General features: G+C 56.3%; 14 protein-coding genes across 14 annotated transcripts; 7 read left to right on the forward strand and 7 right to left on the reverse strand.

The window, feature by feature from the left end:
- Positions 1-1,164: 1,164 nt before the first annotated feature.
- ColSpa_06185 (GCR1-dependent translation factor 1) lies at positions 1,165-2,829 on the reverse strand (the record flags this gene model as incomplete). Its single annotated transcript, XM_049272397.1, has 3 exons — positions 1,165-1,235; positions 1,286-2,162; positions 2,221-2,829. 3 exons carry the CDS (start codon positions 2,827-2,829, stop codon positions 1,165-1,167), a joined length of 1,557 nt encoding a protein of 518 aa, XP_049128354.1.
- A 1,015-nt stretch (positions 2,830-3,844) lies between these two features.
- ColSpa_06186 (LEC14B protein) lies at positions 3,845-5,948 on the forward strand (the record flags this gene model as incomplete). Its single annotated transcript, XM_049272398.1, has 3 exons — positions 3,845-4,037; positions 4,091-5,752; positions 5,803-5,948. 3 exons carry the CDS (start codon positions 3,845-3,847, stop codon positions 5,946-5,948), a joined length of 2,001 nt encoding a protein of 666 aa, XP_049128355.1.
- A 318-nt stretch (positions 5,949-6,266) lies between these two features.
- ColSpa_06187 (putative pyridoxal 5'-phosphate synthase subunit PDX2) lies at positions 6,267-6,535 on the reverse strand (the record flags this gene model as incomplete). The annotated part of the gene is made up of 2 exons (XM_049272399.1): positions 6,267-6,394; positions 6,451-6,535. The coding sequence occupies 2 exons, from the start codon at positions 6,533-6,535 to the stop codon at positions 6,267-6,269; spliced, it is 213 nt and encodes a 70-aa protein (XP_049128356.1).
- A 1,409-nt stretch (positions 6,536-7,944) lies between these two features.
- On the forward strand, positions 7,945-9,305 carry ColSpa_06188 (uncharacterized protein; the record flags this gene model as incomplete). Its single annotated transcript, XM_049272400.1, has 2 exons — positions 7,945-8,351; positions 8,402-9,305. The coding sequence occupies 2 exons, from the start codon at positions 7,945-7,947 to the stop codon at positions 9,303-9,305; spliced, it is 1,311 nt and encodes a 436-aa protein (XP_049128357.1).
- Positions 9,306-9,997: 692 nt separating this feature from the next.
- ColSpa_06189 (ribosomal protein arginine N-methyltransferase rmt3) lies at positions 9,998-11,197 on the reverse strand (the record flags this gene model as incomplete). The annotated part of the gene is made up of 2 exons (XM_049272401.1): positions 9,998-10,999; positions 11,078-11,197. 2 exons carry the CDS (start codon positions 11,195-11,197, stop codon positions 9,998-10,000), a joined length of 1,122 nt encoding a protein of 373 aa, XP_049128358.1.
- Positions 11,198-11,968: 771 nt separating this feature from the next.
- Positions 11,969-12,838, forward strand: ColSpa_06190 (ubiquinone biosynthesis protein coq9, mitochondrial; the record flags this gene model as incomplete). The annotated part of the gene is made up of 1 exon (XM_049272402.1): positions 11,969-12,838. One exon carries the CDS (start codon positions 11,969-11,971, stop codon positions 12,836-12,838), a length of 870 nt encoding a protein of 289 aa, XP_049128359.1.
- Positions 12,839-13,130: 292 nt separating this feature from the next.
- ColSpa_06191 (uncharacterized protein) lies at positions 13,131-13,738 on the reverse strand (the record flags this gene model as incomplete). Its single annotated transcript, XM_049272403.1, has 3 exons — positions 13,131-13,413; positions 13,550-13,662; positions 13,715-13,738. The coding sequence occupies 3 exons, from the start codon at positions 13,736-13,738 to the stop codon at positions 13,131-13,133; spliced, it is 420 nt and encodes a 139-aa protein (XP_049128360.1).
- A 363-nt stretch (positions 13,739-14,101) lies between these two features.
- ColSpa_06192 (putative 2-dehydropantoate 2-reductase) lies at positions 14,102-15,364 on the reverse strand (the record flags this gene model as incomplete). The annotated part of the gene is made up of 1 exon (XM_049272404.1): positions 14,102-15,364. The coding sequence occupies one exon, from the start codon at positions 15,362-15,364 to the stop codon at positions 14,102-14,104; it is 1,263 nt and encodes a 420-aa protein (XP_049128361.1).
- A 705-nt stretch (positions 15,365-16,069) lies between these two features.
- ColSpa_06193 (exosome complex protein) lies at positions 16,070-16,707 on the forward strand (the record flags this gene model as incomplete). Its single annotated transcript, XM_049272405.1, has 3 exons — positions 16,070-16,247; positions 16,299-16,465; positions 16,516-16,707. 3 exons carry the CDS (start codon positions 16,070-16,072, stop codon positions 16,705-16,707), a joined length of 537 nt encoding a protein of 178 aa, XP_049128362.1.
- A 775-nt stretch (positions 16,708-17,482) lies between these two features.
- ColSpa_06194 (mitochondrial intermembrane space cysteine motif-containing protein MIX17) lies at positions 17,483-18,110 on the forward strand (the record flags this gene model as incomplete). The annotated part of the gene is made up of 2 exons (XM_049272406.1): positions 17,483-17,691; positions 17,846-18,110. The coding sequence occupies 2 exons, from the start codon at positions 17,483-17,485 to the stop codon at positions 18,108-18,110; spliced, it is 474 nt and encodes a 157-aa protein (XP_049128363.1).
- Positions 18,111-18,464: 354 nt separating this feature from the next.
- On the reverse strand, positions 18,465-20,115 carry ColSpa_06195 (UBX domain-containing protein 5; the record flags this gene model as incomplete). The annotated part of the gene is made up of 3 exons (XM_049272407.1): positions 18,465-18,506; positions 18,572-19,866; positions 20,037-20,115. 3 exons carry the CDS (start codon positions 20,113-20,115, stop codon positions 18,465-18,467), a joined length of 1,416 nt encoding a protein of 471 aa, XP_049128364.1.
- Positions 20,116-20,724: 609 nt separating this feature from the next.
- ColSpa_06196 (cytochrome oxidase assembly protein shy1) lies at positions 20,725-21,880 on the forward strand (the record flags this gene model as incomplete). Its single annotated transcript, XM_049272408.1, has 3 exons — positions 20,725-21,508; positions 21,604-21,709; positions 21,781-21,880. 3 exons carry the CDS (start codon positions 20,725-20,727, stop codon positions 21,878-21,880), a joined length of 990 nt encoding a protein of 329 aa, XP_049128365.1.
- Positions 21,881-21,939: 59 nt separating this feature from the next.
- Positions 21,940-23,716, reverse strand: ColSpa_06197 (inner kinetochore subunit cnp20; the record flags this gene model as incomplete). The annotated part of the gene is made up of 3 exons (XM_049272409.1): positions 21,940-22,105; positions 22,223-22,822; positions 22,881-23,716. 3 exons carry the CDS (start codon positions 23,714-23,716, stop codon positions 21,940-21,942), a joined length of 1,602 nt encoding a protein of 533 aa, XP_049128366.1.
- Positions 23,717-23,844: 128 nt separating this feature from the next.
- ColSpa_06198 (uncharacterized protein) lies at positions 23,845-24,099 on the forward strand (the record flags this gene model as incomplete). Its single annotated transcript, XM_049272410.1, has 1 exon — positions 23,845-24,099. One exon carries the CDS (start codon positions 23,845-23,847, stop codon positions 24,097-24,099), a length of 255 nt encoding a protein of 84 aa, XP_049128367.1.
- Positions 24,100-24,276: the final 177 nt, after the last annotated feature.

A 24,276-nucleotide genomic window follows, 5' to 3' on the forward strand; every position in this document is an offset into this window, starting at 1 on the left:
ACACGCGGGAGGTTGGTGGTTGACGTCGGACCCCGGAAAAAGACTGCCTCGGGGATCTTTGTTCTGGAAAGCATTCAATAAGCTGACTGGAATTCCGGATCGAGAGGTGAGTTTGCCCATAAAGAGGAAAAAAACATAAGGAGCAGCGAGTCCTGGCACATGTAAGCGGCGCAAGATTTAGGTGTGGATCGGCCACCAATCGGTTCGCCCAGGGTGTTGAGTCCAGATGAGATGACAATGACGGACCAAATCAACATCGGGGTCATACACGATTATCAATACTCGCAGTGGCATGCAAGTTAAGGATGGTGAGACTGGCTCTCGCACCAGTTGTGAAAATGGAAAAAGGTGGGGAGATGCGATTGACGGGTCAGCCGATGTGGGATTTCGGTTTGCTGACCAAAGTTAGACGGATCGCTTTAGCTACCACCTTAGCTCGAGACTTTTCAACAACCAAAAAAAAAAAGTAAGAAAATAGTGCCAAGTAGCCCCGACTTCAAAAGTCACGGTCTATATGAGCTGGGTACTGCCGTTTGAACAAAACAAGTGGCACTATGCGGGGATATCGTAGGATGAGCAGAACCTAGGATCGCCGACCCACGCTTGACATAAGCCGAAGAGACACAAGCATCACGAACTATCCGAAGGCTCAAGAGACCAAATATGAATAACAAGGCAGCCCGAGCTGAGTGGCAGATGTGATGTATGAAACCGAAGCTTCTTAGGCGCAAACCAAACCCGGAGGCTATATCTTACGCTCCATTTGAACTCCCATTCCAACCTATGCCCAATGGCCAAAGCCTTTCCTATTATACACAATTGGACATCACGCTCCATTTCTTTCTGCTTTCCGTTGTAACCGAACCCTTCGCTAGCTAGTTTTTCCCAAGGAGTACCCTCCTCTCCTTTATTCTGTTGAATTCATAGATATGCTTAGACAATGAAAATAGGCTGCCGCCTTGTGTGCATCTTTCAGCCGTGCAGCTACCCCCTTCCGAGTCGAAAGGGAAGAGCCAGAGGCCTGTGATTAAAGTACGTAGGTAACGATTGTGTAGTGATCCATGTGCCACGCATCACCAAGGGAAGGGTAGCGACGAAGAAGCCGTTTTCTATACGAACACTATTCTTGTTGGAAGTATACATCTCGAACGATGGCCTTCTCAATCATGCGTAGAAAGCCTCGAAGAAGTAGATGAAGCCAAACACGAGGAAGGCGACAGCACCGCCAACAGTGACTGTACACAGTTAGTGAGTAATTCGTAGCAAAGACAGATGGCTGACTTACCAACTTTGAGACTAACACGGCCTGCAATGGCACGGCCACCGATGACAGCAGCGCCCGTGCAGATGCAGTGACCAACCATGGCACCCAGGATAACCCACCAGTAGTCCTGTCCAGCGGCCATGGCAATTGTGGCGATTTGACTCCGGTCTCCCCATTCACCGAGGAAAGTCATGACGAACGTCTGGACCCACGCAGGGCTGAGGAGAAGGCCGAGAAGGTTGTTCAGACCCTGCAGAGAGCCCCGGATGCCACCCGAACCAGGTGAAGGACTGCGGGGCGGAGATTGAGAGGGCGAGCGCGGGGGCGAAGGGAAACGGCTCTTAGACCTAGACTTCCTACTGCCGTTGAGGCCCATCTCCAAGGCATAAGGAGAGACTGTAGAGCCACGACGCTTGCCCTCTTTTTCCTTCTCAGCCAACTCTCGCTCGACTTCGTGTAGCTCGGCGGTAACACCCTCGTTGGGGTCCATGCCCAGACCCTCCCGAAGCAGCTTCGCGCCAAACACGAAGAACAGACCGGCAGCAAGGAAGCAGGTTATCCGCTTGGGGATTAAGGTAGGCAATGCGTGGCCGAGAACAGCCGATAGAACAGTCATAACCAGGAGCGCGCCAAAGGCAGCAGAGAAGACAACCATCCGGTCATGCTTCATCGCCATGAGTGCCGCAACGAGGAACGTCTTGTCGCCAACCTCGGAGACAAGAATCATTGTCAAAGACAAAACGAAGGAGTGGAAGGGCTGGATAACACCCTCAGCCTCGTCGTCTAGCTTGGAGGGTGAGTTTCCCTTGGACTTGGGGAGATCCAGATGGTCCTTGTGCGCCGAGTTAGGGAGAGGATTGGGCTTGTCGTCGAGCTTGTGCGGTAGGCCTGCAGGTTTCTGAGAAAAGTTAGCACTGTGCGTCCGGAATGGTTAGCCAGGCGTTCGTAAAGCTTACCTCGAGACCCGCAACTTCGTCGGCAGTGTGGTGGTCGTGATCGTGCTCCTTATCCTTGGCGGCATCCTTTTCGCTCATGATCTTCTCCTGCTCGCTGTGAGGCAGAGGAGGCTGCTCCTTGGGCGCCTCAGGCTTCTTGTTGACCTTTTCGCCGATTTTCCCCTCGGCTGCCTTGCGCGCCTTGTCCTTCTCACTGACACCTCCCTCAGTGCCCGTGGTGCCCTCCTTGGGCTTTTGGCGTGTCTTGTCATTCATGACGCCATCATTGGTCTCGGGAATCTTCTTGCCGTCAACGACGGTAGGGTCTGATGGGCGTCCCTTCAAGGGAGGCAAGCCCTTCTTGCTATCGGTGTCGGCGGCCTCCTTTTTGCTGTCTCTGTCCTGGTCGACGAAAGGACCCTCGTGGGGCATGCCGTCCTTTCCATCGACAGGCGCATGGTCGGTACCGAACCTGGTCTTGACGCCAGAGCCAGTGGTCGAATCGGTGGACTTGTCGGTAGAAGCTACGGCCTTGGCGCCATTCTTGTCCTTGGTTTCAACTGCGAGACCTGCAACGAGCGACGGGATGAGGAGCAGGAGCAGAGGGGAGTGTCGAGTGCGCAACCTCATGGTGACTCGATCGGGCTATCGTACCTCGGTGTCAAGGGCAATGATGTTGGGATGTGAATGAAAGTGTGAAGTGCCCGAGATGATCTGCTTTTGCAAGGGGGGAAAAGGAAAAGGGTGTTGATGGTTTCTGATTTACTCTGGCATTGCGACCACTCAGCCACGGGCCGGGTTCTAAATTCGTTACGTATCTTTTGCTGCACGGCCACGGGGTAAGCAATGAGAAGGACGCGCCGCGGTGGCCCCGTGTTCCGGAACCACTTGATTCGCCCCACAGGAGGCGATTTCCCTGCTGCAGTTTTAGGAACCCCTAGATTGTTTCCGCTTAGAGGCCGCGTATGGGATATCTTCATAGAGGACACTCTTGACTCGGATACTGGATTAGACTTCTGAATCGTATCTTGATAGCTTGGGATGACTTCAGACAGGGGACAGAAAGACGGCTAAGAGTCTAAAACAAAGTCTGGTTGCCCAACCGTTTGCATTTACTGTAACACTTTATTGTCTGTGCCGTATCTCTTCGTGAGGTGGGCTGCTATGCTTTTCCGTACACCAAGTTGCATCCCGGCGAACCCAAGTTGGCTTGCAGGACTGGAAGCTTGTGTTTGGCCCAAACGGTTCGTGAGCTCCTCGCAAAGGTACGTACCGACCAGCCAGTGCGGGAGAGAGCTCCAGCGGGTGCCACTAATTTCCGGAGCTTACAGCAGCTGTGTTATCTTATCTCCGCAAGACCGGCCCAACTACACCCCACCTACCCCGGGACTGAATGGATGTCGTCACGAACGACCGCTTCTTCATGAAACACAATCGGAGCACTCCTCTTCGCCATTATTGTTGCTCCTTCAATTGAGTGCTCTTCTAAATCTCAGTTTTCATCACTTGCAAACAGTCTGGCAGTCGCCGGACTGCCATAGACCTTCTTGCGTACAGTCTTCATCTCACGTCGGCAGTCTCATATCCGAGCTCCGTTGTATCACTAAGCATCAATCCGAACTTTCCGTGTGAACACTAAGTCAAAATGGACGATTCTGAAGGGAATTTGAGGTCGCCATCTGCGAGTCTGGGCCCCGATGAGGACGATGACACCCCCACCTGGACATATCACTTTGATGAGGAAGATGTCGAGGGTATGGATGACGACGATGAGTACGATCCCGACTTTCAAGATGCCCCAGACGAGGACGACGGAGAGGACGACGAGGAATACCACGGTATTACAGACATTTCCCCGAATGCAAAAACCCGTGTGACTTATTGATTGCAGATGCCGATGACGGTGGCGACGGCGACGAAGAGGTCGCAGTATTCATGGGCGCTGGCGACGAAGAGGATGACGACGATGACAACGAAGAAGGCATCGCTTCAGAAAACACGATTTCAAGAATAATGGCTTTGATCAGTGTGTTGGATCAGTATACCCCCATTCATCCGACTTCGTTGCTAATCCGAGATATAGCTGGTGCTGCAGGAAACGGCACGGGTTTCCTCACGCGGGCCCAGTTATTAGGTTTGATTCAGAGCGGTGAAGTGACGCTACGCAGCACTCTCGACGATGTCGATGACGATGATGACATTGGCTGGGGAAGAAGACGAAGGCGACCTCGCCCCAGAGAGCCTAGTCGGTTCCCCAAGGTGCCAAGTGATGAGGGCACGAAACTGATGCACTCTGGTGTCTTCGGGGCAAATGAACAACGCGCCACCAAGAAAAAACAGTTGGCACGAAGGATACTGGATCGCGAACTTGGCTTGGGCGACAGACGGGACCGAAAGCAAAACCAGGACCTGATGGCCCAGGGCATGATACCATCAACCCAGCCCGAAATGATAATCCACTACGATGACCCTGTGTACTCGGGTCAGTTTTCCGACGATGGCAACTTCTTCTACGCATGCGGTCACGATTTCAAGGTTCGCATGTACGACACCTCAAATCCCTACAACTGGAAATACTACAAAACGGTCAACTACCCTTGGGGGCAGTGGACATTGACAGACGCATCTTTGAGTCCTGACAACCGCTGGCTTGCTTACACGTCGATCCAAAGCAACGTCTGTCTAGCGCCCACGGATCCTAATGATACAGGAGACCCGTACACGTTGGACCTCGCAGAACGGAGTGCGGGAACGCGACACGCTGGATGGCGCTCGAGACATTCGTTCGGAATCTGGTCCGTCCGGTTCTCCGGCGACGGCCGGGAGCTGGTAGCTGGCACTAACATGCAGTCGATCGTCGTCTACGACATTGAATCGCGCACCGTCTTGCACAACGTCGTTGGCCACGAAGACGATGTGAACGCTGTGTGTTTCGCCGACAAATCCTCGCCGCATATCCTCTATTCCGGATCGGACGATGCCACTATCAAGGTGTGGGACCGACGTAGCATGGGAGATGGGCGGCCAGCGGGTGCTTTCGTGGGCCATGTCGAAGGTCTGACCTACATCGACAGCAAAGGCGACGGTCGTTACATCCTTAGCAACGGGAAAGACCAGACCATGAAGCTCTGGGACCTTAGGATGGTTATGTCCACGGCCAAATTCGACGAAGTCAACCCCACCAGATTGACCGGCAACAGTGACTTCGATTATCGATGGGGAACATACAGAGACGAAGACTGGTTCCCGCATCCCAACGACAACTCCCTTGTCACGTTCCGTGGACACCGCGTGATGCGTACACTGATTCGTTGTCACTTTTCGCCTCCTTCGAGTACGAATTCGCGATACGTGTACTCTGGTAGCCAGGATGGCAAGGTTTACATCTGGAATTTGGATGCCACGTTGGCTGGCACCATTGACGTGAGAAAAGCCACCAAGAATTCCAGGCCATTGGAGCGGAGGTATCGCATCTACCACGGCGATGACTTTCCTGGGTGGAACACCTGCGTGCGCGACGTCAGTTGGCATCCTAACGCGCCTGTCCTTGCTGGTAAGTTGGCGTTTTGCTTAGGGACTGCGAAGATTGCTAACACTGCCCAGCATCTGCATGGAACGGCTTCAACATGGCTCACGGAACTTGCACGCTTCACTCGTACAACGAAGCCGAGGAAGACGAGGCAGAGCCTCCAATGGGTCGTAGCGTCGACGAAAAACTGCGTCCAGTCGGCGAGGCATTCCAGACCTAAGCGTACTCGGGGCAAATTCACCTGTGGAGCGCGACATGGGGTGATTATTTCAAATTATTTGTACATCTTCCACACATGTCAACCCCTCTTTTGGCAATGATACATGATCGATGAAGCCACTGGTCTCGGGGTATCTCCCACCACTCCCACACAGCATCTCCAATCCTTGGTGCCACGTTGTAGCAATCTGCCCGTGCAATGCTTTTTGAGACCCATCCTTGCGTGTAAAATCATCATTTTGGTCGACCGCGCCGACGTAAAAGTGCTCAGGAAGCCGGCCCGTGATCTCGGTGCTTCTGTTGTATCCAGACTATGCGTTTATGCGCCTCCGACGAGGATGTTGTTGACAGGGATGTGGATCAGCTTGACGATGTAGCCGACAGCGCCCATGATGAGGAAACCAACACCGACGGCCTGGCAGAGCTTCAGGAACTCGAGCTTGTCGGCTAGATTGATGTGTGAGCGATGATAAGGTTCTGAAAGGTAACGAGACGCTACGTACGCTTGGTGCACCGTCTCATGAACTGAACACCGTCCTGGGCGAACTCGGAGGGAACCTCGAGGAGCTCCTTGACTTGGTCGGCCATTGTGGATAGAAGCGCGTGGGTATCAAGAATAGAATGGGGTGGATGGTTGGATGAAAGTCGCAAATGAAATCCCAATGGGCCGCGGGGGGAAAGTAAATCGCAAGGTCAAGAAAAGAGAGGCGCGACGACGGTGTGTTTAAACGTGCAGGTCGGGTGGGTGGAAGATTCGAGAGATCGATAGGTTGAAGGGAGATGTGTTAAATTGAGCGCGCTGTCACCAAATGGTCCCCAAAATTTCGGGTCAAGCTCCCGCTATGGAAGGAAGAGCCAGATTGTCATTAAGGAGGCGATGGAGGAACGATGCGCCGACCGCCGATGCGCACGCCACAGAGCGCTTATCTAAGGTTCCTCGATAAGATGGGAGGAGCTCAGCATCCCTTCAGTGGAGGAGGGCCCTGGATTTTCCCGCCAGCAACCCAAGGGTCAGGTCTGGACCAATGGACTCGCCAAAATTCAGCGCATTCGAACACATGACAGGGAGGAGAGTACGTACCTCTCAGTGGGCATTTGAACGCCCCACTAAGGCATCCACTGGCGGACACAGGTGTCTGTGCCTGCCGCAGCCTGGCGGCCAAGGCCCTTGCCCGGTCTCGCCTGGTTCAGGATGCGACCTCAGCTCTTTCACTCAGGAGCTTCCCCCAGTTTTCTTCTCTTCCCAAACGTTCCTCCACACGTCTCCTTCAACCGCATTTATCCATCGCGTCAACATCCCACCGAGCTGTCCCTTGCTGTCCGATACTATTACAACACGAATCGATCCGTCCCACGCGTCGGTTTTCGGGCTTTCACAGAAGAATATCTACACGTTGCCAGCGAAGCAACGCGCTATCGCTGCTGACTTCCTCGCCAGGAAACCTTATTTGGGCCCTCTGGATCACTAACCTACCGAGACTGACAGCATCGGCCACGCAGTGAGCGGGCAGGCACGCGCGTGGAGTTTCGGCTAAAGGTGGTGGCAGAACGAGCAAACGGTCTCTGGAGTCTTGGGATCCTGTTTCCACTCTCCCTCGTCACAACTACATCTTTTTGCCTGTACCTAAGGCTTCTGGGCCGAACAAAGGAGAAAGAAAGAAAAACCCGTCATCTCGCCCATTGGGGAAGGCTGAGGCACAGAGCTTCGTCTTCGATTTGTTTGGCTGAAGGAGAGGATCACATTGGCTTGGGCATTCCATCCAACCTCTTCCATCTTGTCTGCGGAACGAGGAGTGTACGTATCAGATGTTCTCTGTTTCTATCCTTGCTCGATTTTTGGCTCAAGATTTGGCTATGACCCTGTATACGGCAGCGGCTGATGATCATGTTTCCAAGACTGCAGACGGTTCCTGTATCTCGCAGACTAATAACAACCTTGTTGCAACCACAAACAAGCTCACTGCTCCAACTCACGGCTACCAGATAATACTATCAACATGGCCGAAGAGGAATTTGAGATCGACATCTACGGCGACGCGCCCCAAGACCACCAGGATGGCAACGCCGAGAACTACGATGGCCAGCAGGCCAATGGGCACGCCGACGAGCAAAATGAACAGCACGAACATCACGAACAACTTGACGACCAGCAGAAGCACGACGAACAGAACCAGCAGGAGGAGTACAATGAGCAACAGGATGCGCCCGCCCCTCAGCAGGGTGTGAAGAGGAAGGGCGACGACAGACCTGTTGACCCGGGCGCGACAACAGCCTTGATGATATCGGATCTTAACTGGTGGAACACCGACGATGACATTAGAGGTTATGCCAGGGCGGCCCATTGCGAAGACGAGCTGAAGGACATAACATTTAGTGAACACAAGGTCAACGGCAAGAGCAAAGGGTACGGATCGTGTTGAAATGTAGACATTCGGTCGCTAACTGAGCATCTAGCCAAGCCTATGTCGAGTTCACAACGCAACAAGCTGCGACGGCTGCGAAGCATGCCCTCGAAGCGACAGATGGTGGACAAGGCGTTCCCAAAAAGCACCAGGTTACTTACTCCAACCCCCACGTCAACCCGTTCCGTACGTTGCCTAAGGACGCGCCGAACCGCGCGGGCAAGGACCAGGGCACCCGACCTGGAGGCAACTACAACAACCAAGGCTCCTCCATCGGCGGCGACTTCCGTGGTAACGGCTATCGAGGCCGCGGTGGTTTCAACGGCCCTCGTGGAGGCATGAACCAGGGAGGATTCAACCGCAACTTCTCTGGTGGCATGGGAGGAGGCGGCTTTAACAACAACATGGGCGGCGGCTTCAACAATGGCATGAGTGGCGGTAACTTTGGCGGCGGTGGCTTCCAGCGAGGTGGCGGTTTCGGCGGAGGTATGCGTGGCGGCCCTGGAATGCGCGGTGGACGAGGCGGGATGCACAACCCTATGGGTGGCATGGGTATGGGCCCGATGGGCGGTATGCCAATGGGAGGCATGCCCAACATGGGTATGATGGGTGGTGGTATGCCTGGTACGACTTCCCCTTCTCTTGGACTCTCTCAGCAAAGTCACAACCCCTCAACACCTCAAGTCGCCAATGGACCATCCCAGAAGCGCAAGTACTCTGGCCGGTGCAAGGGCAAAGCTGCCAAGCCTGACCAAACTCAATCCCCATTGCACCCCAAGCGTCAAAGAGTACAGCCCCAGCCTGTATCAGCAGAAGTTCAAGCTGTACCGGTACTGGAGGTGGGCCGATGGACCAAGGATCGTGGCTTGGAGTTCACAACGGGAGCCCTTCCGCTCCCTTCTCCTCCACCCCTAGGCTCGAGGATGTCTCCTCATCAAGCTTGGCGCTCTCGCTAACCTCCCTGGTTGACTTCTCTTCTGTTTGCAATTCATTTGTTCAGGCCACGGAGGGTACACACGCTGACTCTTATTTTTAGGATTCCAAGGGATGCCGCAGCAGTTCAATCCAGGATTCTTCGGCGGCAACCAAGGCGGCGGGAACGACTGGGGCAACCCCCACGGCGCAAAGCGGCCTCGACCTGAGTAGGACTTCTGGCACAGACGCTTTGCGCGACCCTAGATGCAGAGGCAACACTGGGAACGGAACCCTTAGCTGAGGACTACAGAGTCATGTCTTCGCTATTCTTCCGGCAGGTTTACGCGCATTGCAAGAAGAACCTTGCCTGCCAGACAAAACCTGAGGTTCACACAAGGTCCTACTCCTGCCACTGCTGCTGTCTCTTGTCTGCATATCATGACGACATCCTGGAGAACCAAGAGAGCTTGCGTGTTTGGGAAAGCTGGACCAGTTATGAAACCTAACCTAAACCCTAGGTTGCGGCGGTTGGACGGGGAGGAGGGTTTACCACCTTTAACCCTTCAATTGAGTTTTTGGTTTTGCTGTATGTGTACTATTAGAATTCGGCTGCATGGGAACGGAACCCTGGCAGCTCGGCACCGGCGTTATAGTTCAAGAGTTCAAAAGCACAATCGACTGTTGCGGTTCGTTACTTCATTTCTCTTCAGAGGACGGTTGACTGTTATGCACTTCATGTATCGAGTTTCTGGATCGTGGCTCGCACCAGCTCCTGTATCTGTTTCCAGCGCGTCACGACCATCTGCCTCTGGAATTCTTCTCCTTCGTCCAGTAAGCCTACGGCCTCGACCTTGGACTCGATTTCCTGATCATACGCTGTGAGAATCTCACGCAACAGCGCGTCGACCTCGGGCTGCTCCGCCTCCCCATCCGTGAACCCGTCAACGAACTGCGCCCAGCGCCTCGAAGGCAACACCAGCGTTCGCAGCGCCACCTGCGTCCGGTAGCATACCATTTCGGCGTCGAGCATATACTTGCCCAAGAACCCCCTCTCCTCAAGCCGTCGTCTGTGAGCAGCGCTCAGCCGCGGGAGGACCGCGTCGTCGAGACACGCCTCGTCCCACTCGTTCTCGCCCTGCGCCATGACGAAGCCGTACTCGACGAGGAGGAAGTCGTTGCTGTGCCGGCCGTAGCAGATGTGGATCTCTTCCTTGGGAGCGTAGTCCCTGTCAGCCTTGATAGTGAAGGACTGGTCGTCGAAGGCGACGGAGCAGCCCCGCGAGGAGTGGTTGAGGAGGTCGGCGACGGGCTGGAGGATCATGTGGTCGTCACGGGAGCGTTTCGCGGTCTTGGGGGTGACGTGGTAGAATGTGCGCGAGTTGACGAGGAGCCAGGCGTGGCGGTAGTCTTCGTACTTGATATCCGGAAACGAGGCGGCCACCAAAGCCCAGTGGGCCTCGAACTTTTCGCGCTGAGCAGCGAGAAGGGAGGATGCCGTCGGTGGGAGGAGGGATGTTAGAGATTCAGGCCAGGTAAGGGGGCACGAGGAGAGGTCTTGAGGCGTAGGGAAGACGGCAGACCAAGTTTTGAAGTCGAGGGTGTCGTCAAGGGCGATGTCGAGGGCGAGGAGGGCGTGGACGGCGGTATCTTTGGGAAAGGGCCGTGTTAGGGGCTTTGGAATGGTTGCGAGGGATTTCAGGCAAGGTATGGGGACGTCGAGGATTGTGTCGTCTTTCTGGAGGGTGTTAGTGGTGAGTTTGGGAGAGGTGTGAAATGGGTTATTGGAAAGAAACTTGAGATCGGGGAGACGTACCTTTATGGGAGAGGTTGCGACCATGCCTATGCCTCTTCCTGGGAGAGCGCGGGGGCCAACTCTGGACACTGTTACGCCTTGGGTTTCGGCCCACGAGAGGAGGCTCTCAATGGCGTCCATTGTGTTTAAGTATGAATGTGAGCTTGGTGTTGGGTATCTTCAAAGATGATATGGCAAAGTCTAGTTGAATACTTAGAGATGAGGACAGCTGAAAGTCAGTCCGTTCGAGCCCTCCGGTATTTCTTCAGTCTGTCTGGAACAAAGACTAGAAAGGAATTACGAGTCGTGAGAATCGCAGATCCAACCTCTCTAACTCTCAGTGAGAGTGATATTGAGTGAGAATGCTTGTCAATCGCGCGCGTGAACAGGGAGGGTCTGTATCACAAAGTTCTGATGGGAGCGCATGGTAGAGCGTCTGTACACAAATGAGTTGGCAAGGTTATGGTAAAGTTTAAAGCCAAATAACTCAGACTTACAAGAGGTTGTTGAAAAGACTCAAGAATCAGAAGAACTCGAGTTGAGACGAGGGAGCCGTCGAAAACCTGAGCGACGAATCAGAGCCGCCGCGACAGGCATCCCGGCGATCTGGAACGGCCTGTCTTTGCCCACGACGGCACTGGCAGACTGCAGCTCAGCGTGCAGAACGACAAAGGTCGGCGCTAGTGACCACCGATGCCCCGACCCCTCTGAATTCTCGGGCGGCCCGCCACCGAGGTGAGGTAATCGAACTGCCCCGAGCTCTCAAAAAGTGTTCCGGTTATCGTACCACCAGCATCCGATTTGAGCTCATAGCTCTCAACGGCTCCCGAAAAGCTCCTTTTCCTCAATTGAGTTTCGCAAAGGCTTCCCACGACATGTAAACGGCAATTGGAAACACTAGAAACACTAAGCATGAAAGCCCTCCGAACCCTTCCCGCGGCACCAGCCCGCCGCGCCCTGCCCGCCATCTGCGCCGCCTGCTCCTCGATCACGCCCTCCCTACCGGCGAGCCGCCCGTTCTCCGTCCTCAACCGCCCGCCACCAAACTACCCCGGCCATGTTCCCCTTACAAAGATCGAGCGTACCGGTCTCGCCATCGGCGCAGGCATCTGGTCGCTCCTGAGCCCTTACCGCGCCGACCTCATCGCCGCCGTCGGCGAGACGACCGCGACGCCGTACTTTATCTACCGCCTGCGCGACGCCATGCTCGCGGACCCGACGGGCCGCCGTATCCTCCGCGATCGGCCGCACATAACTTCTACCTCCCTCAACCTCGACCGCCTGCGCAAGATGCCGGAGAACAGCGTCGGAAGGGCCTACGTCGGCTGGCTTGACGCCGAGGGCGTGAGCCCGGACACGCGGCCCGCGGTACGATACATCGACGACCCGGAGTGCGCGTACGTCATGCAGCGGTACCGCGAGTGTCACGACTTCTTCCATGCGCTGACGGGCCTGCCGATTGTGCGAGAGGGCGAAGTGGCGCTTAAGGCGTTCGAGTTCGCCAACACGCTAATCCCAATGACGGGCTTGGCCGTGTTGAGCTACGCGACGATGAAGAAGGGGGAGAGGAAGAGGTTCCGCGAGATCTATGGCCCCTGGGCGCTCAAGAACGGAATGAAGTCGAAGGAAGTGATTAATGTCTACTGGGAGGAGCAGCTGGAGAGGGACGTGGACGAGTTGAGGACGGAGCTGGGGATCGAGAGGCCGCCTAACATGCGCGCTATCCGGAAGAGGGAGAGAGAGGAAAGGATGAGGGCGCAGGATGCTATGAAGGGGATGTAAAATAGATGCCATAGGAAATTGTACATGTAGTGTATGTTAGATGTAGTATTTTTTGGTAGTGTCCTATGGAAATTCCACTCGGACGGAAGCCAATCTGCTTGTTTTGCAGCATGCTCAGAACGCCCTCCAACGCCGGCACATTATCTCCCACAATGAACATCTCTTTTTTGCAGCCGTCCTCGGTCGGATCGTTCCGCAAGAAGCCTGCCCACATAGGGGTGAATACGTATGCTTGATGATACCCTCCCACAAGCCGACCCATCTTCACTCGATCTGACGGCGACAACAGCCCTCACAAATCCAACAAGTCGTCATCGTCATCGTCCCACCCCTTGCGCCTGCTGACGACAATCTTCTCTTCCTCCTTGGTATCGGCGACGGCAGAGAGGAGCTCCTTGAGCTGGGCCTCGGTGACCTTGCTGCGAAGCTGACCGCTCTGCGCGAGCATGATGAGCCGGTTCTCGACGTCCAGCGCGCGCTGCTCCTTGACGAGTCGGATGCGACCCAGGCGGTCCGCCGCCTCGGGGTGCAGGATCTGGTTTAGGATCTGTTGGCGGGCTTCTTGCTCCTGTTGTCTGTGTCGCGTGGGTGGTTAGCTGGTTCTACTTTCTCGAGATGCGGTCGATCGGTCGGTTGAGTCAAGTCTCTGGGGTTTGTCGCGACGGGATTCGACCCGAAATCTGATTTCAGAGAGGGAAAAGGGCGACGTACTGTCTCTGTTCTTGCTGCTGCTGCTTCTGGTTCGAGCCGCCGCCAGAGCTGCCTCCCGCCCCGCCCTGGGCCTTGAGCTGCTCGAGGCGGGCCTTGCGGATCTGCGTGTCGCGCTGGGTCAGTCCCGAAATTATCCTTGCTTGTATACCAAGGCCGATTACTCACCTGTTCGAGTTCGGAGTCGTCCATGTTTGTGGGTATCTGGCTGCGGTTCGCGCGGTGTTGGTGTTTGGTCGAAAGGAAAACGCGGGGCCGCCTTGCTCTGCCTGACGTCCAAGTTTTTGGCGGGGTCGGACCTCTGGGGGGTTATGGTACCTTACAAATTTCATGACGGTGTACGTGGAGTAGGTACCCTGGAATGGCCCAACCTGACCAACCTGAATAGGCTGTTAGTTGTGTTCACTGCATAGAAAATCTCAATGATCTGTGAGGAATGAGGTTTGTCATTATTTGAGTAATGTCTTGAATTGTCCAAGGTAGTCATACAAATGCTAATCCGCCATAAATACACATGAAACCCACGTTTACAGCCCGTCTATGGCTTTGTCTAACTCATCTCCTTGAGGTCACCTCGAAAGGGATGTATGACCGGTTCTTTTCTAGTTGCGCCTTATGCTTCGCCTTCACCATGCCGACAACCATCTCGTTGGCAGGCATTTTCACTCCCAACCTGCGCCCCCTTTCAATAAAGAACCCGTTGAGGTAGTCAATGTCTGTCAACATGCCGCGCTGGATCTGCAGCACCATCTTGCTCGGCGCAGATCCCTTGCCCCTGAGCTTCCCCATGATCTCCTTGCGCATGCCCTCGCCCCGCAAAACGGCCTGCAGCTCCGGAGAGTTCTTGACCTCGGGCATGCGCGCCACGACGTCAGCGATCTCGCTGAGCAGCTGCGCGATGAGCTTATTCGCTGTCGGATTGTAGATGAGCTGCTCATAGCGGTAGTCCAGCATGACGCAGATCGGGTCGATAACGGACGAGAACATAAGCGACGGGATCTTGAGCTTCATCCAACTGTCGAGCGCCATGCCCTTCGCCTTGAGCACGTCCGAGGCCGCAAACTTCTCCAGCATGCCCTGCGTCCGAAGCCAAGTATCTGTTGAGAGGTGCTTGTCCTTCTTCTTGCCGGTGTATGGCCGTACGCCCGTCAGGACGGTTTCGTACTTGGGTGCCATCACTTTGACCGACTTCGTCTTGCGGTCGTACGCCAGGGGATGACTCATGTGTCCAAGAACGATTGACGGACGCTTTTCTGCGTCTCGGAAGACCCGGTTGTTGACGGCCTCAGCAACTCCAAGCCCGTCCTGAACATAGCAGACAGCCGTTCGGTCGTCAATCCGGTGCTTCACCTGCTCGAGCAGTTTTACGGTCTGACTCGGTCTACCGCCAACCACCAAATTACTGATGTGCCCGTCCTCGTGTTCTGGTTCCTTGCCTTGATCTATCGCAGCGTTTGGCTCGATCCAACCACCGGCGCTCCTCCTCACTCCTGTGTTTCCGGAAACGTTACGATACGGTGTATTCCTTGGCAAGTTGACAACTTTCACCGAGTCGTAGATGCCGTGCAGTGCGTGTGACAAAAACTTTGACCGCTCGTCCTGCCCCAGGATATGTACGGTCCTTGACGATGGCGGTGGTGGTGAGTTGTGGCCCATCATGACCGCCGGCACGTAGAACCTCGACAATGCATCCGCTCTGAAAATGGCGTACAGCTCTTTCTCGTTCTGCTCGGGCTGTAGTCCCAACACCTTGGAGAACTTCTGCTTCTTCTCCGCTGGTACGCCCACCGTTTGTGCGCCGGGGACCGTCGCCGCCATCTCCTTGGGTGCCACCATCCCAGGAGCGATGCCGTGTGGCGGCGCTCCCTGCCCAAGGCCGAGCTTATTCGAAGAGTCGACCGAGACGCATCTAATGGCTCCCCGGCCGGTACATGCGCTACCTGTCCTCCATACCAACTGTTTTGTAGGTATCCGCGCGGAGAGGCGCGGTCTCGGAAGGCTTGCCAGAGTGCCTGCCACGGTGGATGAGGTTCTCGAGGTTCGGCGCAATCACTGCGCAGTGTTCATCGGGGGATTGAGGATGGTTGTCGGCTGGTATGATATTCTCGACTCAATGGGCGTGTTCTCCGTTTTCAAGGGTATCGAAAGGTGGTATCGGAAACTGTAGGAAGTCGATTCGTGTTTAATGAGCGTGTAGTCTTTGTCGCAAGTAGGAGGCGGCTTCGAGGTGTGGATGACGGGTACATTCCTCAAATTTTGGCGCGTGCTAAGGTAAGGTAACCGTGGATTCCCGGCCAGCAGGAGACCCACCGAGCATGCAGCCATCCCAGCGCCCCGTTAGATACATGCAAATCCTTCAACCCCCGGATTCTTGAATTTTCAGCATCCGCCTCATCGATGAGAAGGGCCTTACCAACAAGCTTTTAACTTACATCCACGCGTTGGCCTCGGATTATCGCGTTTCATGCTCGCTCTTCCAGCCTCTCACTCTACTCTTTCTACCACACCACCAATCCCCTCAAAATGGCGTTGAAGGATATGGCACCCGATCTGGAGAAGCTCGATTCTCACATCGACTCTCTTGAGGATGCGCTCAAGCCCCTGATTGATGGCCTTCCCGAAATGGCCAACGAACTCCCGCTTCTCGACAAGGCCAAGATGTTCGCCCTCACAGCCTATGCTATCGAATCTCTCCTCTTCTGTTGGTATTCTCCCCTTTGCCGACTAGATCGGTCACTGACCCTCACTGCAGCCTCCCTCCGTTTGCAAGGCGTAGACGCCAAGGACCACCAGGTCATGACGGAGCTCAAGCGAGTGCAGCAGTACTTTGGAAAGATCAAGAAGGTTGAGGAAGCACCGGCTCAGCGAACCATGACCGTCAACACTGAGGCCGCGACAAGGATTCTCAAGGCGGATCTTGTAAGTGTCTCGCGCCAGACAACAATGAGAACCCGGGCTAACCTTTTTAGGGCGAGAACGACAAAGGCTTGAAGAAGAGGCTCGAGGAGAAGCTGGCCGAGGAACGCGCCAAGGCCCTGCTCAACTCCATGCAAAAGCCCAAGAGACCCGCGCCCGAGTCACCATCGGCTAGCTCCTCCGGTCCGGAGAAGAAGCTGAGGAGTTCGAGGCGGAAGAGCGCCGGCAAGAAGAACAGCTCTTGAAGACCTAGATGAATACGGAAGTGAAACTGAACGAAGCGCACAGCACGCCGGGTTTCCGAGGCTGTGAGATGGCATTGGCAACCCAAGCGGTGTATCAGATGTCCTGGGACGTCGTTAGGTTGGGAAAAAACGAGCCTCGGTGGTTGGGTTCCAGATTATTACCAGGCCAGATGAGGCTCAAGAAAAGCCAAGGCCTGGTTATGGCCAACATAAGTGAGATCGAGGCTCAAGCATGATGTTGTGGCGCTCATCACTAGGAGAGAGTTGTGAGTATTCTTTTTTTTGCATTGGGATAACGGATACCCTCGAGATAGACATGAATATCACATAATGAACCACAATATATCAAACCTCCAAACTATGCATTCGCTGGCCCTTGTTCACTTCAATCTCATTGCCACTCAGGATAATCCACATCGGAGCAGAACCCCTTTTGTTAAATAGCTCGTCTCCACCGATGCCCCCGACGAAATACCCATCTATCCAAGAAAAACCCCTTCTCCAAATTCCTGACCACGACCAAATTCGCCATCCAGTGATTGGCCACGCCTCGCCACCCACCCCGGCTCAAATTCCCCCAAAAAAGCCGATCTTTCAACAGCAGTAGCGTTAACCCCGGCCGGGCGCATAACTTCTGCCGACTTTCCTTCCAATCCACCACGACAGCATCTTCAACTTGTTTCTCAACACCAACACACTCTTTCTTCACGATCCAACGAACCACCTACGACACACTCTCTCTACCCCGAGCAAACAACCCCTAACCACATTCAAAATGCCTCGTCAACGCTCCGCCGGCCGCCCCAGCGCCGCCCCCTCGCGCCCTACCGTCTCGGCCGCGAAGCCCGCCCCCGTCCAGTCCCGCCCTGCCACCACCATGGCCGCTCCTCCCCAACAGCATGCCGCTCCCCCGGCCGCTGCTCCCCCCGCCGCCGCGCCCTCGCAGGGCCCTGGTCTCTTCGGTCAGATGGCCAGCACTGCTGCGTACGTCTAGTTCCCCTTCTTCGAGCTCCCCGCGAAAATCTACAACCGCAGGCGGAGTTCTCAAGTTTCTGAGCTTGACGATTGTTTCTGCTCCCTTCACAAGGCTACAGAGGTGCCAGAAACCATAGAAACCTTGCTAACAAGCCCTCAACAGCGGTGTCGCAATCGGTTCCTCCATCGGCCACGCCATCGGCGGCATGTTCGGCGGCGGCTCCTCCGCGCCTGCCGAGGCTGCGCCCCAGTCCAACTCTCCCGTCGCCTCGGGCGAGTCCCAGACGACGCAGCAGTGGGGCAACAACTGCGCCGGCGCGACCCAGCAGTTCACAAAGTGCATGGACGAGCACGGCGGCAACATGCAGATCTGCAACTGGTACCTCGAGCAGCTCAAGGCTTGCCAGGCGGCCGCCAGCCAGTACTAGACGCCTTCTATCTTCACGTCACGTCTCGTAGCTTGAAGTTCGGACGCTAGTGCATGAGTTGTTGAAGCCCTCCCCTCTGATGCTGCCATGCGTCGGAGGGAGGAGGGTCTTATATGTAAACTAATAGTCAAAGGGGAAATGGAATGGAAATCCAAAACAACAAATGGCAAAACGGGGCTAGGAGCTTCACGGGATTTCGCATGGCATATGCATTGGCGGAAGCATTGAGCGTGGGGCCTTTTTTTGACCAAAATATTACATCTCCCACGGTGTACAATAAATGACATTCCCACTCGCCACAACTTGCTGCATCTCTTCAAATTATTGCTGTGACACGTTTCTACGAAACCTTCGTTACTCGTCCTTCTTCTCGTCTGGCCGCGGCTCAAAGTTCAACTACGACAGTCAGTATTCAGGCTTAATATTCGCCCCCTCTTAGGATAGGGGATGGGTAGACTGACCGAATTGCCGTTGTAAAGTTGATGGTCGGTTTTCCGATCATCCGGGTTTGCAAACTGCGAAAACTTTCCCTTGCGCTGCTCCCTCACAGTAACAGGCTCCGCGCCACCCTCCTCCGCGGCCTGCCTCTGGGCCCCGAGCCCGGAGAACACGCCCGAGATAAGCCCCCAGAGCCACTGCAGCAGCGTCAATGGCAACAGCAGGAACCCAACAGCCATGCTCCCCAGCGAGGACCCCTCGTAAGCGCTGACGTGCGCCCCCACAGGCGCCAACACGAGAGTAGAAGACGGCGAAAGGCTCAGCTCTGTAAGACTCTTGCTCTCCTCGGTGTCGTCGATGAGTCTGCTCGGCTGCGGCGCCAGCACGACCTTGAACCGATACGGCTCCTTGCTCCCGTCCGTCCTCTCGCCATCAACCCACGCTCGCACATCCCCGCCAAGGGTGGTCTTGCTCGGGAACCGCGAGCGAATCGTGGAACCGTCCAGAAGACGAACCTGCAGTGCGGTCATACCGCTCGCGGAGGATGTCGATGGCGCCAGCGAGCTAGACTCGGACCTCGTCAACGCCGCGGCAACATCGCCCAGCTTCGGCGAGGACGACTGGTTCCGGATGGCAGCACGCTCTGCGGCCTTGGCCCTTCGCTCGGCGCGGTCGTCCTCAATCTTCTTCAGGATGCGCGCCTTCTCGTCCGCGGCCTCCTGGCGCGCTTTCTTGAGGGCCTCCTTGTGGTTGCGAGTCTGCTCAGCCTGCTTGGAATTGTCGGTCTCGGCCTTCTCGGCGGCGGCGGCGCGCGCTGCCTTCGCCTTGCGCTCTGATTCCAGGCGCTGGGCCTCGAGACGAGCAGCACGCTCTGCAAGGACAGCGCGCAGGGTGGCGGCGTTTTCTTCCTCCTGCGTCGGGGTGGCGGGGCCGCGGGGGCTAGAGTCAGATGTGCTAGTCCTGGCGGGCTGGGTCTGGGTGTTGACTGCAGGAGCTGCAGCCTGGGGAGGGTTATATGGAATCTCATCATACAAGTCATCAGTCGATTGAGCAGCCGGAGCAGGCGCTGCGGCTGCGGCGGGCTGGGGGACGGCGGGTTGGGGGACGGCGGGTTGGCCCTGAGCGCCGCGGAAGGCCGTGGTCACTCTTCTGACAAACTCATCCTTGCTGGTTCCGGCGGTGATGTACTCCTTGAGGTCACCATTCTTGATGATGACAACGGTAGGAGTGTTGGGAAGCGGGAAGATGGCGGCTAGATAGCCCGCTTCCTCCGAGCCCTTCTTCATCCGTAGGGCGACTGCTTCATTTCGTAGCAAAGCTGCAACCTAAAATGCGTAAGCTTCAAACGCCTCATTTTGGAGGACCTTGTTACTCACAGAGCTTTCAGTCAGATACTCAGTCTCCCAGGTTTGGCTCTCAGCTTCTTCGTCTAGCCTGTGTCAGTTGACCGTTTGCGAATGAGGTTCAGAGCGGGGAATATAAGCTCACCCGTGACAAAGCAGAATACACATTTGCTCTGCTGCAGCGCCGTGGCTATGCCTTCTTGCAAGCTTCCCGTGAAGAACATGATGACGTCCTTGAGCTCCCGGCTATTGTTCGGGAGATCGGTCCTTGCGATGTATGAAGTTCGCTGAACCAGCTCCTATAGAGGCAAGGAGGGATGATGTGGATCTCAACGCAGGTGGCACAACCAGAGCCGAACCGAAGTATACGTGAGATCGTCTCAATAGCTGCTGCTTCAAACCCAAAACGTTAATCGGCGTCCGAGTCTCAGAGTCGCGAGATTGATCTTGCAAATGAAGTTCGCAGAAGCAATTGCTGTTGAGTAAGGATATCAGAAGCTCAACAGATAACAGGGGACAGGTGTCGTCGTGCATTCAAAGAGAGGACCTTGCCTTAGTCCGGTGCTAATCCTATCCCTCCCTTCCGGGGGGACCAGCCCATCGTGTGCGCTAGCCAATCATCGCCCGCCAATTGAGCCCACATTGGACGCCACTTGCAACAGCTCTCCAAAACGCAGCTCAATCCGTGCTGCCCGCCGCCGGTAGGTACCCTGGAAAGGGAAACCGTCGGACCCCAAAAAACCGAAATATCCTGACCTCATCGAACTCCAAGCTCCCGACTCTCCCACTCGCACCCACCACCAACCTGCGGCGCAAGAAACGACCAATTCACGATGCCGCCTCCACTGCCAAGGGCCTTCTTCCGGCCTTCAGGCCTCGCAGCGCAGACCTGTCTGAAATCCATCGCCCGCCCCAGAATCCTCGCCCGTCCTGGTGCGACAGCAACACCATCCTCCTCCTGCAACACCTCAACCCGCAAGTTCCACAGCACCCCGCGCGCCCGCGCCTCCGAACCGCCCCCAGACTTCATCTCCATAGTCGACAATCCCCCCGACCTGGTCCGCGCCGGCCGCCGCCACGGCCCGGGTCTCATCATCCTCGCCCTGATCCCTATAACCGCCTTCGCCCTCGGCACATGGCAAGTCCAGCGCCTCGGCTGGAAGACGGACCTTATCGCCAAGTTCGAGGACCGCCTCGTCCGCGACCCGCTGCCCCTTCCGCCCAAGATCGACCCCGAAGCCGTCGCAGAGTTCGACTACCGCCGCGTCTACGCCACGGGGCGCTTCCGCCACGACAAGGAGATGCTCATCGGGCCAAGGATGTGGGACGGCGAGCAGGGCTACATGGTCGTCACGCCGCTGGAGCGCGAAGGGGACGGGACCACAGTGCTGGTGAACCGCGGGTGGATCAGCAAGGACATGGCGGACCAGCGCAAGAGGCCGGCGAACGCGCTGCCGAGGGGCGAGGTCACGGTCGAGGGCTTGCTGCGGGAGCCGTGGAAGAAGAACATGTTCACGCCGGATAACCGCCCGGACCGCTGGGAGTTTTTCTTCCCTGACGTGCACCAGATGGCGGAGCTGACGGGGAGTCAGCCCGTTTGGATTGAGGCTACTATGGGTATGTGGACTGTCTGTCCCTGAGGGCTACCCCCCCTTCTACTGCGAGGGGGGCTTTGCTACGGTGTACATGCTAATGTTGACCCTTCCTCGCAGACCATGAGTTCTTCCGCGTCATTGACCTCAAGTCCAGGGGTATCCCTATCGGAAGAGCCGCCGAGGTGAACCTGCGGAACAACCATGCCCAGTACATCTTCACTTGGTAAGACTCGTTTGCTTTCCTTCGTTATCCTCAATGATTTCTTCATAGCCGATACTGATACCCTATGGCAGGTACGGGCTTGCGTTTGCCACCTCAATTATGTTGTGGATGGTCGTCAAGAAGCCCCCATCCGACGTGTCACGACGGGTGCGCATGAATAAGCACTGGTAAGGGTACTCTTGCCTCTTTTGAGAGAGGTCGTGGGTCGTAGTGGTGTGATATAAAAGCGTTCAAGTCACTTCCTCCTCTCCTTCGCCGTCGGTCACGCGACGGCGTTTCTTCCTCGGTTCCGCCGGAGGCGGCGGCTTGGGCATCCTCAACTCCTGCAGCAGTTCCCGGGGCAGGTATCTGTGCGCCAGGGAAAAGGGGGTGGTCGTCTGGTTGGTTTGGCGTTGTCTGTAAGATTATTAGACAAACAAAACTTGTACAAAAATCTGTGGATATATCAAAACGAAAAAAAGAGAAGCCGATACCCCAAATAGGGCCCAGTGACTTGGTAAAAACAGAACATACCTCCGCATGAGAGTAAGCATATCGCTCTCGTCGATAGTCTTCCGCTTCGCGTGCTTGGCATACGCCGACAGGTCGTCGCCCAGCTGCTCAAAGAACCAATCCGACGCGCGCTGGATCTCGGCCAGCGTCTCCGGGCTGATCTTGGTCTTGCTGATACCGCTCGACTGCGCAAACGTGTTGGCCAGCCTCTTGACCACCGCCGGCGGCAGGGACGGGTACTCGACGTTGTACTTTGACAGCTTGACGCCGCGCTTCGTCTTGTGCGGCCTCTGCAGCCCAAAGTGCGCGCTGGCTTTGGTCTCGTCGCCGAACTCCGTCGCCTCGGCCGGTTCAACCGGCGTCGAGCTGCGCAGGTCGTAGTAGGAGTTGCCAAAGCCCACGTCCTCGTCCATGGGAGGGTTCGGCTCGTCGTAGGCCGGCGCGATGTTCAGGGACGGCTGCTCGTCTGTGATTTCCGGCAGTGGTCGTGCCGGCGAGCTCTGTCCCTCCACCGCCATCATGAACGTCGTTTGATTGTCTGCGTCAATGGGCACCTCGAACCCAAAGTCGCTTTCCCTTGCAGATGCGAGCGTCTGCCGCCGAAGGTTCTCGTCCTCAATTCTGCGACCCGTGTTAGCACTCGTCTTCAAACCCAGCATGCCACTCTTGTCGCGCTCACCTGTCAAACGACTCCTCCTGGTCTCGCCCGCCCTCCTCGTCCAACGCACCAACCTCGAACCCAGGAAAGAAGCCTTCCTCGCCATCGTCGTCGTCGTCCAAGTCGTCATAGTTCCTGTACTCGCTCAACCGCACACTACCCATCGACATCCGCGATGGCTGGTCCGTGTACGCCCTTCTGGGAAACTCAATCGTCGCGTTCTCGTCAATCTGCGACAGCTCGGGCGCCACCAAGTCGTCGTCGTCATCCTCGACGTCCAATGGCAACGACAACCTCGGCCTATCGATGGGAAGCTCGTCATCGTCGTCGTCGTCGTCCCCATAGGCAAGACTCCTCCGGTCCCCGCCAACGGTCCGGATCGGCAGGCTCGCGCTCGGCGCCCTCGAGCCTAAGTCGCTGGGCGACGAGGATGAGGAGATGGGCTGCGTGTTGTGCTTCACAACCCGGCTCAGCCCGCGGAGGACGTCGTGCAGTGACTCCCGCCGCGGCCGGAAGCTCTCGCGCCGCTTGTTCTTGCCGGGGGTCAGCGCCGCCGCACGTCGGGCGTCGATGGTGCGGTAGGCGGCGCGGGCATGCGGTGTCGTGGCTACGGCGATGGAGCGGCGACCCGAGGCGGAGAGGCCGCGGTGAGCGGGGCTGCGGAGGGAGCTGCGAAGCGGGTTGTTGGACGGCGTGTGGAGGGAGGCACGGCTTGATGGAGGGTCGAGGTTAGTGGCGCGGCGGTACGGTGTCGATGTTGTGTCGAGCGCGGAGGAGAAGAGGGGATCGTCGTCGTCCGCGCCCGCCGCGGCGGCGAGGCGGGCTGTGAGAGGAGTGCGGAGGGGTGGTGAGGACATCGTGTGATGGGGGAACGGCGGCAAGTTAGCCGTACTTCGCGAAGAGTGCAAGGACGTTAGGTGAATAGGCGTCGCCGCCCGGTTGCGCTGCAGGTTTAGGTACAAATCAATTGACCCAAGACAGCATAATGTTCCTCCGTCTGGAAGCAGTCCGGAGTTCGGGTGAAGTGGAGTTTGTCGACGGTCGTGGGCGCGGTGTGAACTCCCCCCGCTGTCTCGGAGCTGTGCAGGACGACGCGACGCTCGACGCGCCTTTGCGCCGTGCGACGGATGTCGTCAACAAGGGTCGCCGACGCACGGGCCAGGACAAACACATCCACTCGTCCGGCCCCGCTACCGGCACCCAGCGGGCCCGGCTCACCGAAAGTTTTTCTCATGACTAGAGTACCTAGCGGAGGTGGCACGCCTACAGTGGTACATACCAGCAGTGTGTTAGTTAGAGGGAGGCTCGTGCTTCCAGAATGACAGCTGGAGTCTAGTTCAAAGTTCGGCAACCGAAAACGAGGAACCCGAGAAAGACAAGGAGGCGAATACTGACTCGACAACACACTCCCTTGCAG

The sequence above is a fragment of the Colletotrichum spaethianum genome, assembly GCF_022836535.1.
Source record: "Colletotrichum spaethianum MAFF 239500 DNA, contig14, whole genome shotgun sequence".
NCBI lineage: Eukaryota > Fungi > Ascomycota > Sordariomycetes > Glomerellales > Glomerellaceae > Colletotrichum > Colletotrichum spaethianum.